Consider the following 10166-nt stretch of genomic DNA (forward strand, 5'->3'; position numbering starts at 1 on the left):
TGAGGGCTAGCAAAAGCAAGCAGCTACCTCAGCTGGAGCATCGTCAAGCTTGGTAACAACCCAAGTGAGCAAATTCTTCTCCCACCACTTCAGCCTGTCTTTAGGACAATTATGGTCCAAAAGAGGCATTGCAGTTATAACATCCTACATCACACTTGCTTACAGTATGAGTTAAATATTAATGGAGATAATCTGGAGACATTTTTGCATAAGCAAAACAAGCTTCAAGCCAGAGCTAGCCTTGCCTGTTCAACTTTATGGTCACACAGTACATGCAGCTAAGCTGATGTTGCTGGCTTCTGCATTCAAAGGAGAGGAATTACAACACACTGCTAATAGTTATGGGCAGTTCCTGAGTAATAACCTGCTCTTCACAGGTGTTCCTGGGCAGCACAATTCCCTCATGCAGTGGAAGGCAATGTTAATGCCTGGAACACTCCCATTAACAGAGACACTGAAACTTGTTCTGGGGGTTTTATTCTTTTTATGTACAGAAAACACAAATCTTCATCCCAGTTTAGTAGCCAGCTCTTTAGCCTTTGCTTTTTCAAGCTTAGCAATACGAGCCACCGATTTTGGACCCAAAACGTTACCACCCCAGTGACGACGGATCTGCAAAGGAATGATGACACGTTAGATGCCTCATACAATATCTTACTATGTTAATCAGTTTGCTCAATCCCATTCCTTTACACAGAAGGGAAAAGGCTCCCTCAACCAGGAATCTTACACATTTCAAGCAGTAAACTGCATTTCAGGGCAGTGCAGATACAAGTGTAAAACTTCCCACTGAATGGTGCTGGACTTGGCTATCCCCCATGGGGGATGGAGTTAAGTCTAGCAGAAACTGTTGCTTACTCTGCAAACCTAGGTACAACCCACTCCACAGGCTTAAAGTTGCTTTTCACTCTGAAGCTTTTGGGGACATTTAACAGTACAAACTGAAACACGAGGCTAGGAGCCTAGAGTATCTTACCTCATCATATCTGTCATTGTAGTTGGTCTTTACAGCCTCCACCAGCTTTGCAAGGGCTCCCTTATCCTCCCTGTTGGTGAGTTTTAGTTCAGTTAGAGCCTCAATTTAACATTTTTCCCCTAAATCTTTTGTCTCAGGACTGTAGAGCTCGTAGTGGCAACAAGACTTTTTCAGGTTAAGCATAAGCATCATTTAACAAGAGGTAATCAAAATCTAGCCATCGATACTTTACGAACCTGCACTACTAATATTAAGGATAATAGTTCCAGCTACATACTTTAGAGTAACCATCCATTGTGACAAACCAAATCAGAATCCCATAGAGCTCTTCATACAAAAGGACATCCATATTGGATATCAGAGGTAGTATTTTAGTTTTACTACTTCAGACTAGAGACCTCCCACATTCACTGTCCATCTGCCCTACAGTCTGTGCTTATGGGCAGTTTGCCTTCTCCCCTGCAGCAAATCAAGCCAGCACACGGAATACTTACGGGTTAACCTGGGTGAAAGCAACAGAGGTACAGGTTTTCCTGTGGACCAGTCGTCCCAGCCTGGCTTTGCCCTTGATGATGCAGTATGGCACCCCCATCTTGCGGCACAGAGCAGGCAAGAAGACCACCAGCTGAAAAGAAAGAGTATGTGTGCTGTAGAACTCGGGGAGAATAGCTTTTCATTCTTTCAGTCAGCCTGGGCTGTGGCAATTGCTCAGTGTTAAAAAGCTCGTTTTGCTCTTGATTGTTGATTCCGGTGAAGAAATTCATACATCATTGCAAAGGCCAAGCCTCCTTGTTACACCAGGATGAGTGCTCCAATTCCCACCAATGAGTATTTTTTATGAATTCCTTTTTCACACAATAAATTTCTCTTAAATTGTATTTCCCTCCCAAGCCCAGTTCTGACCTCAGCTTAAGAAAGGAAGCTGCCAACACGCACCATCAAGTACACTCACCTCAATGGGGTCTACATCGTGGGCAATAACCACCAGTTGAGCTTTCTTGTTCTCTACCAGTGTTGTGACACTGTTAATACCTGAAAAAGAAGTTCTAGGTAAGCTTTGATTCTGCTCACTATTTCAGAGCTTTCATATATGCCACATACAACCAGCTCAGATTCATGACAGTTACAAGAAGTTCTCACATCCCTTCAGTAGCACAGTGAAGATATTCCATGGACAATTTGCTACAGCTCAGGGTTAAAAAGCTCGTCTATTTTGCTCTTCACTTTGAGCTCAGGTGAAGAAATTCATACATCATTGCAATAGCTTGTCCAATCCCTTTTAGTTGAAGCAGAGCACCAACTTACCAGTTTTCTCTCTAATGAAGCCCAACAATCCCATGTACACAAGCAGCCAAGTCCATGTACAAAGTTACCTGCTCGGAGGACTGGTGGCCGCTTAGTTGGCGTGTCTCCCTTTCCTGCAGCTTTCTGCTCAGCACGAGCCAGTAGCCTCTGCTTCTTCTCTTGCTTATTTTCTGGCCTGTATTTGTGTGCCAGCTTCAGAAGCTGTGTAGCTGGAAGAGAACATCTGCTAGTTAGTTAGTTGCATGACCTGAAAAAAACCTAAGCATTATTTTTCAAACACACAGTGCATCAGCGATCTTGGTGGTTGTCATCAGGTGTATTTAGACAGCAAAGTTAACATCATTTGCACAGGGAAAGAGCAGAGCTAGCAGAGTGCCTCCAGTGCTGGATCCACCTCCATATTCATCTCTGTGGCAATGAGTGCTCCTTCACTGTTTGGATGAGGAAATGCCTATGGACTTCCCCAGTGCTACACCTTCTCCTCTAAAGCGGGCAACTTGTTTGGCAACATCTACAAGAGAGTTACTCTACACAGGCTGGAACTTTCTTGCGTGGACACTATCACCTGGAAAAGACTGTCTACTCATTTCACACAAGTCCCCTCTTCCCCTATATCAATGTCAGCCTGCAGGATGTTGGCTTTCCCCTCAAAGCTTGCACACAGACAGATTTTTTAGACTACCTGTTTACACAGTCAAAGAACCCTCCATGAAGGATGGGCACTGACAGAAACACATGGTTAAGATGACCCTGAGTTTGGGTACTTACGTAGGAGCTTTAATACCTCCCATTTACAAGTACATTGCAGCTATCAAGACTTAGACCAGCAAATTCAGACAGCAATTGCTGTTGACACCACCCCAATCACTATTAAAGGCTTACTGAAATGCTTCCGCACTCTCCAGATTACCCTGTTAAAGCTTATTTTGGTTTCTTTCCTCATCAAGATGTGGTTCTGAAGCACATTCGTACCTGTCTGGCGGTCCAAAGCCTGAGTGAACTGGTTAATGGCAGGAGGCACCTTGAGGCGTTTGTAGAGGATGGACCTCTGGCGCTGCAGCCTGATGTAACGAGGCCATTTCACAAAACGGGTGAGATCACGCTTCGGCTGGATATCCTGTCCTGAAAAATACAGGCTTTAACTCAAAGCTACTCCAAACCCACAGAGCAAAAAGCACAAGAGGTAGGAGTGCATCAGTGATCTTGGTGGCAATTTGTCAGCACTGTCACTCAGATAGCAAATATTCTTTCACATCATCTGCACACCGTACAAATATGGCACTAGGAAGAGTCTGGACTAACCACCCTGAGTGAAAGAGGATTCACTCTAAGAATCACAGTAACACAGAAAATTCAGCACAGTCCACAGCTTCATACACCTAAGGAATGACAGCTTTTGATTGCTGTCAGGAAGGGACTGCTTTCATCACTCTCCAGTCTATAACTTTAGAACAACACATTCCTAATTTAGGTACCTGTCTATAGAACAAAAAAGCCCAACGAGTGGCCCAAAGTTACTCACCGATGCCAAAGTTCTTGGGCCTCTTCTCGAAGAGGGGATTGACAACCTTCTTGGCCTCCTGCTTCTTGACTACAGCAGGGGCCGGTGCCACCTTCTTGCCCTTGGCCTTCTTTCCTTTCGGCTGCAATGAAGAAAAACACTCTTGCTCTTTTTGCCTCCAGTACACATGTATTCATTTCCCCTGCCTGGCTCCCTACTGGCCAAACCTTGCTCTTCCAGAGAAAGCAAACCTTTCGCTTTGACTGTTAAAGGGTGATGAACCCCCTGGCAGGTTGGCCGTTTAAAACCAGCACTCCCCAGCACACCAGCACCCGAGACAGCCCCACCTCAGGTCCCTGACCACCGAGCCTAGCCCGGGATAGCTCTAGACAGGGAAAACTGCTACGGCCCGCTCGGTCTGTCCCGCTCCCAGCGGCCCAGGCCGGCAGAAGCGCCGGGCCGCTGGTCCGGGCGCGCAGCGCTGCGTGGCCGCCCCGCTCCGGGCGCGTAGGCCCAGACCCAGCCTCCCTCGGACCGGCCCCGGGCATCGCGAGCCGGACACGCAGCAACCCTCCGCCGCGCTCCCCAGGCTCACGGACGCTCGCCCGGCCATCGCTGCCAGGCCGCGGCCCAGCGATTGCGGCGGATGGCGGCGGATGAAACCGAACCCAGACCCGGCCCCACCACTACTCACCATCTTGGACTGAGGAAGAGAAAGGAAGAGCAGCGCATGCCGGGAAATATCTATGGGGCTCCACGTCTCGCGAGAAGCCGGTGACGTCGCGCGCGGGGGCGGGGCGAGGCGGCGGCAGGGCGCGGGCCGCCATGGCGCAGCAGCGGGTGCTGCCGCAGAGCAAGGAGACCCTGCTGCAGTCCTACAACAAGCGCCTCAAGGATGACATCAAGTCCATCATGGACAACTTCACCGAGATCATCAAGTCGGCCAAGGTGGGCCTGGCCGTAGCGCAACCCGAGGGGCGGGGGCTGCGGCCGGGAGGGCTCGGGCTCTGGAGGGGAGAGGAGCGGCTTTTGCCTGGAGGCGGCCGTGAGGGGAGAGAGAGGCCCTCGCAGGCGGGACGGAGCGGGGACCTTTCTCCTGGTTTCTCCGAAAAGGGTTCCTTCCCCAGGGCGCTGCTGCTGAGTGAGGGAGAAGCAAGCGGGGAGGGTAGCAAAGATAGTGCGTGTGTGTGCTGTCGATTCCACAGGCCGCCTCAGGGATTCCAGGTGCGGACTGAGCTGAAATGAAATGCCTTGTAACGTAGGATTCATCTATGACAATTTTAGGATTTCAAAGCCAATATGTATACATTTTTCTTTAGATTGAGGATGAAACTCAAGTCTCTAGAGCAACCCAGAGTGAACAAGATAACTATGAGATGCATGTCAGAGCTGCAAACATTGTGAGTATCGCTCTGTGTTGTTTGGTTTGTTACTGCATCTAGGGCAGCCTTTATAATACTCATGAAGATTGCTGCTAGAGGGGTAACTTGGTATTTAGGATGGCTGGGGAAAGCTGCATAGCCTGGCTGGTCACCTACAGGCTTCTGTCAGAATCCTCACATAACGTGTGAGATTTTGCTTTATTCATAGCTTGGGCTGAAGCAAAGTGCTACTTTAACATGCTATGTGTGCTATGTGATTTATTTGTTTTCTTCTTTCTACTGCAAGGTCCGAGCTGGTGAGTCCCTGATGAAACTTGTGTCTGACCTGAAGCAGTTCCTGATCCTCAATGATTTCCCCTCTGTGAATGAAGCTATCAACCAGCGCAACCAGCAGCTGAGAAGCTTGCAGGAGGAATGTGACAAGAAGTTGATTGCACTAAGGGATGAGATCTCCATTGACCTGTACGAGTTAGAAGAAGAATATTACTCTTCCAGGTACAAATAAGGCAGTGGACTTCTGCCTCATGACTACAGCCCTTTTGGGGTAGTTAGTCCAGACAAACAAGTAGTCCGTAGAGTGTAGGTCATGAGAATGTTCCCAACAAAATTTCACTCTTGTTTTTAGTTAGATCAGGCTCTTTTTCTGAAACTAAAGCAACTGCCCTTTCCTTGTAGCTACCCTACAGGGTATAAATGTTATGGTGAAGAATGTATTCACAGCATCTAACTTCAGGTGGCTGCTAGGTTGGCTAGATTTGACAGGTAATTTGCTTAGGCTTCCTTGTAATCATTGTAAAGGAAGATGAATTTCCTCAGGGGTTTAGGCTTCTGTCTGAGAATCCTTCTGGAGGAGCTTTCTCTGTCTAGAGAGTCTAGCTTGCTGAGCTGGGTCCTCACGTTAAATGATATCACCATGTCTTCATGGTGAGTTCTTTCACAAGTGACTTGGTTACACAGTGTGCCTTTTCCCTTGTGGTCCATTCCCCCTGACTGCCTGGAGTCCTGTTGGGGTGAGCATTTGAAATGAGCAAAAAAGATTTGCTTAGCTTCATTGAAGGAAGTAGTGCCACAGGAAGATTTCCTGTGGAAGATGTTACTGATTTGCTTGTGGGATTTTTAATATTTTTAAAAGACTCTTAGGAAACAGGCTTTAGAGAATTCAGACACTTTATTTTTTTATTTTATTTTGTGTCATGCACTCCAGCACTTCTAGTTGATGGTGCAGTAAATGAAAGCAGGAGAAAACAAATGAGAACCTGATTATTTTGGCTGCACTGTCTGAGCCAATTGAAGTCAGTGCAATAATGCTATGACATCTAAACAAAAAACTTGACTTTCCTGAATCTCATTTGAAATTTTAATGACCAGGTTTTCTATTTTTGCCTTTCCCTACTTTATAAAAATGCCGAATGCCTATAACCCCAGCTAAGTGATTAAACCCCTAATTGCTCAATATCCTAGGAAGACAGGCCATTATTTATGGGTAATATATGTATTTTAAGGGTAAAGATATATTGATATGACATAGCTTAGGGACTGTTACCACACTGAAAGAAAAATTGAGGTAAAAGTTTAGAGTTATTTTTCAAACAAATGTAAGTTTTTGAGGGAGTGGCAAGAGACCCTAGAAGCATCTCAGAAATGAAGAGTGATGGTCACAAACCCAAGCACCAGTCAGGCCCTGATCACTCGGGGGTACATACCCTACGGTACACTATACAGGCATAGCAGAGCGCTGTGTCCAAAGTGATGTGATGTGGGATGACAGTGCCTTGTGTGCCAGGTGTGCTTCCCTTATACTGTCACCAGGCTGCCACCAGTGTGCATCAGTAGCTTTAACTTCTGGAGTAAGAGGTTCTGACCATGCTGGCATGGTCTGTTCACCTGCCTGGCGCCAGGTGCCATGTAAAGCAACCCTTCATAACAGAGCTACTAGCTAGGCACAGATACTGACACGTACCAAATGGATTTGCCTTCATGTTCTTTCTTATCAGGGTACTGTCAAGTACCAAATGAATTTGCCTTTGTATTCTTTATTATGAGTGGTCATGAGGTGAGAAAACTTGGTAACTCTACAGAGCTGTGATCCCTCCACTGAAGTCTCTTGTCATGTAGCACTTAGTTGTTTTCCTTTAGCACTTATTCCCTTCCAGTGCTCTTTCCTGTCTTTTTCTGCACCAAAGAAATTGTGTTTGTGTAAATACAGAAATGGTGATTTATTCAAAATCCTTTTATAATGAGAACACTAAGATATTTTTAATGAAACCTTATTGTCTGATATGGGGGGGAAAAGGGTTTCTGTTATGTCGCATAGTCTTGAGTGCTAATGTTTGAATGGCAGTACAGACAATAACCAGCATGCCCACAGATGGGTGTTCTGTGCTGTCTGGGCAGCCCAGCTGGGGTTGCCTCTCTGCACCGCTTTACTTTCTCGTGGGACTTGTTTTGTAAGGCCAGGACACAGATTCTCACAGCCAAACTGCTCCCCCATGCTCCAGTTTCCCTGAAGGTCACCAAGTAGTTTATTGTAGGTCATCCCTCCAGGGAAGGCTGCAGAAAAGTGAGCTCCCTATAGCAGCACACCTCCAGGTACTGCAGAGCTGAGAGCTGCCCTGTGCTGTGTTGCATGTTCAGTTTGTGCACTGCTCCCAACAACAGTGAAAAGCCTCTGGAAGGGAGTGTCTCCTGCCCAGCATCTGTCACTGCCATTGTGCTAAAGTGGCTTAGGAAGCAGACCTTTCCCCATTGTGAGTAGCTAACAGGATGTGTCTCAGGTGTCGGTTTAATTGCTTGACTTTCTATGTGTGCATAGGGATTTTGATGAGGAGACCTGAAAGCAGGTCCTTGAAACTAAAGCTAAGTAGATAGTAGATGTTTTCAGGCTCCATGTCCAAGTAGTTTCCTGAAGCTTTCCTGGAGTCCCTGTGCACAAAGACCTGGCTGCATGCCACATGGAGCAGTAGTGGAGTCATCTCCATGCTCTGAGAAAGCATCAGGAGACGGCTGTAGTGGGCTGTGCAGTAGCTGCTCATTCACCCTGACTTTTGAGAAGTGTTTTGTGAGAGGCAAAGCTTAGACTTTTGGAACTGCTCTAACTGGGGCAAGAGGAGAAGCACTTATGCTTCTGATAGAGCTAAAATTTTCTTAACTCCCCAACCAAGATCTGGATGCTGTGGCCAGGTTCTCCTTGGAAACCGTGGCCAGAGGTGTAAGACTGACAGCAAAGGAGCAGTAGTTCTGATTCCATCCTGAAGGTCTCTGCTAGTTGAACCCAGCTTCACTGAGTGTCGGGGACTGTAGGGAAGGATCATGTGAGAGATTTTACAAAGGCCCCAGATATGTAATCTGAATTTGCTGCCTTCTTGCTACTATGACAAAACCAGCTGGGGGATGCTGCCAGAAGAGAGCTCAGAAGTAGCTGCTTGTGACTACTGCTTTGCGTGCTATTTCCCAAAGCAGTAACCCCAAGCCCAGCTTGCCTTCTCTCATCCTAAACCCCAAACTTTCATTTGTGTTCCATTACTCCCTCCTCTGATATCCCAGGAGCTGTCTTAAGTGTGAAGTTAGATCTCAACATGTTTCATGTTTGTGCAGTTTGAAGTGTCTCATGTTTCTGCGCTTAAAATATATCCCAAAGCTTCTATTCAAGTCCATACGTTACAAATATAAATAAAGCTGCAACAACGAAATCACCTGACCCACTGGGTTTCTTTTACTCTGAATGCAAGCTGCTTTCTGCTCCAGCCCTCACTTTGTCTTGGGTGTCTCTTGTATGTGCAGCTTCTTCCTCTGTTTGGAATTTGTTTTGGTTTTGTTCCAGTTTCTTCCATCATTTTTGTTTCAGTTTTGGCTCTCCTGCAATCTGTTTTCCTTGCAGCATGGGCAAGAATTACCCAGTTGTTTAAAAGCATTACTTTCCCACATGGCTGGCTCATCCAGCTCAATAGTCTACAGCAGTCAGGTTCTGCTCAACGTGGTAGGTGCCATCAGTACTTTATCATCAGGCTGGGGAGCTTCAATAGAAGGCCCAGAAAGGGCAAGAGTGGAGATAGGTTTCTTCTTTATCATGAGAGGGACAGGCCCTAAAACAGTTGTGCCAGCTTTCCTTCAATTTCAATTGAATTGAATTGAAACTTCAATTTAGAGCAGGATTTCTATTTTTTTTCCTCACAGAGGTTGTGGTGTAATTACAAGTAAAATAACTAGGCATGAGGTCTTTGTCTCTCAAATCAACAGCAGAACTCTTTGGGTTGGGGTGACAGGACTTTGGCCTAGATCTTTCCAGGGACTTGCAGATTCTAGATGAGAATTGAGCCTCTGTTTCAGCTTGTAGCAACAGTTCTGTCCCTGAAATTTCCCTGATCCTCACCAGGCCCATGAAGTTTGAGGCCAGCCCTTAGAGGTGTCACAAAGCTTGTGATGGATTTGTGAAGGCAGACCTTATGTCCATGAACATTTTGCCATTTTCTTAATGCTTTGCTTCTGTCTTGCTCCCCCCCACCCTTTCCCTCCCTTCCCTCTTCTCTTACTGCCCCTGCTGCCTCTCCTTACTGGGGTTGTTTGTTCTGGAAAGCTACAGTCTGTGTGACAGCAATGACCTTCCCCTGTGCGAAGCCTACTGGAGACAAGACTTTGCCACGCTGTCCCCCGAGAGCCTCTCCATGCCTCTGACAGCTGCCCCAGCAGAGCAGAGTGGTGCTACGTCGCAGAGCTCGACCCCATCACACCCTCACGTGAACGGGCACGGGGTGGTGGGCCCTGCAGAGCACCCCTGAAGAAGATGCTGTGCTGCTGAGCACGTCCCTCCCGGCAGCCCCACGCTGCTGGACGTCTTCCACCCGCTGTACCCTCCCTCACTCAGGGGAGGGCAGTGGAGCTGTGGGGCAGGTGTCTGTGCACTGGGCAGCTGCAGCGCTTCCTCCACCCCTGGGACGTTGTCATGAGCATTCCTCTCCCACAGGAGAATGTGATGAGTAAATACAAAGCTGATTGTTCTAACGAA

General features: G+C 47.1%; 2 protein-coding genes and 4 non-coding genes across 7 annotated transcripts; 1 reads left to right on the forward strand and 5 right to left on the reverse strand.

The window, feature by feature from the left end:
* Positions 1–460: 460 nt before the first annotated feature.
* RPL7A (ribosomal protein L7a) lies at positions 461–4609 on the reverse strand. Its single transcript, XM_062011962.1, has 8 exons — positions 4477–4609; positions 3804–3950; positions 3254–3403; positions 2350–2490; positions 1929–2008; positions 1471–1601; positions 977–1046; positions 461–612 (listed from the first exon to the last, which is right to left on the reverse strand). Exons 1-8 carry the CDS (start codon positions 4607–4609, stop codon positions 508–510), a joined length of 957 nt encoding a protein of 318 aa, XP_061867946.1. The 3' UTR covers positions 461–507.
* Positions 1680–1752, reverse strand: LOC133627323 (small nucleolar RNA SNORD36). Its single transcript, XR_009820078.1, has one exon. It is a non-coding gene; the product is annotated as a small nucleolar RNA SNORD36 (small nucleolar RNA).
* LOC133627330 (small nucleolar RNA SNORD36) lies at positions 2161–2237 on the reverse strand. The gene has a single exon (XR_009820085.1). It is a non-coding gene; the product is annotated as a small nucleolar RNA SNORD36 (small nucleolar RNA).
* On the reverse strand, positions 2566–2629 carry LOC133627332 (small nucleolar RNA SNORD24). The gene has a single exon (XR_009820087.1). It is a non-coding gene; the product is annotated as a small nucleolar RNA SNORD24 (small nucleolar RNA).
* LOC133627331 (small nucleolar RNA SNORD24) lies at positions 3472–3544 on the reverse strand. The gene has a single exon (XR_009820086.1). It is a non-coding gene; the product is annotated as a small nucleolar RNA SNORD24 (small nucleolar RNA).
* Positions 4505–10166, forward strand: MED22 (mediator complex subunit 22). 2 transcript variants are annotated; one of them, XM_062011259.1, is made up of 4 exons: positions 4505–4730; positions 5102–5182; positions 5451–5659; positions 9744–10166. In XM_062011259.1, the coding sequence occupies exons 1-4, from the start codon at positions 4608–4610 to the stop codon at positions 9937–9939; spliced, it is 609 nt and encodes a 202-aa protein (XP_061867243.1). In that variant the 5' UTR covers positions 4505–4607; the 3' UTR covers positions 9940–10166. The 2 variants fall into 2 exon arrangements, with proteins under 2 accessions (XP_061867243.1, XP_010206274.2); XM_010207972.2 differs by having other exon boundaries at positions 4514–4730; positions 9738–10166.

Source organism: Colius striatus, chromosome 19 (assembly GCF_028858725.1).
Source record: "Colius striatus isolate bColStr4 chromosome 19, bColStr4.1.hap1, whole genome shotgun sequence".
In the NCBI taxonomy this organism is placed as follows: domain Eukaryota; kingdom Metazoa; phylum Chordata; class Aves; order Coliiformes; family Coliidae; genus Colius; species Colius striatus.

Excerpts from the sequence above, each read along its gene's own strand:
- MED22 (XM_010207972.2), top strand. The coding sequence starts at position 4,608 with ATGGCGCAGCAGCGGGTGCTGCCGCAGAGCAAGGAGACCCTGCTGCAG. Across the intron at positions 5,183-5,450 it reads ATGTCAGAGCTGCAAACATT|GTCCGAGCTGGTGAGTCCCT; the intron begins GTGAGTATCGCT and ends TTCTACTGCAAG. Across the intron at positions 5,660-9,737 it reads GAAGAATATTACTCTTCCAG|CTACAGTCTGTGTGACAGCA; the intron begins GTACAAATAAGG and ends TGTTCTGGAAAG.
- RPL7A (XM_062011962.1), bottom strand. The coding sequence starts at position 4,609 with ATGGCGGCCCGCGCCCTGCCGCCGCCTCGCCCCGCCCCCGCGCGCGAC. Across the intron at positions 3,951-4,476 it reads CTCTTCCTCAGTCCAAGATG|AGCAAGAGTGTTTTTCTTCA; the intron begins GTGAGTAGTGGT and ends GGAGGCAAAAAG. Across the intron at positions 2,009-2,349 it reads GCCACCAGTCCTCCGAGCAG|GTATTAACAGTGTCACAACA; the intron begins GTAACTTTGTAC and ends CTTCTTTTTCAG.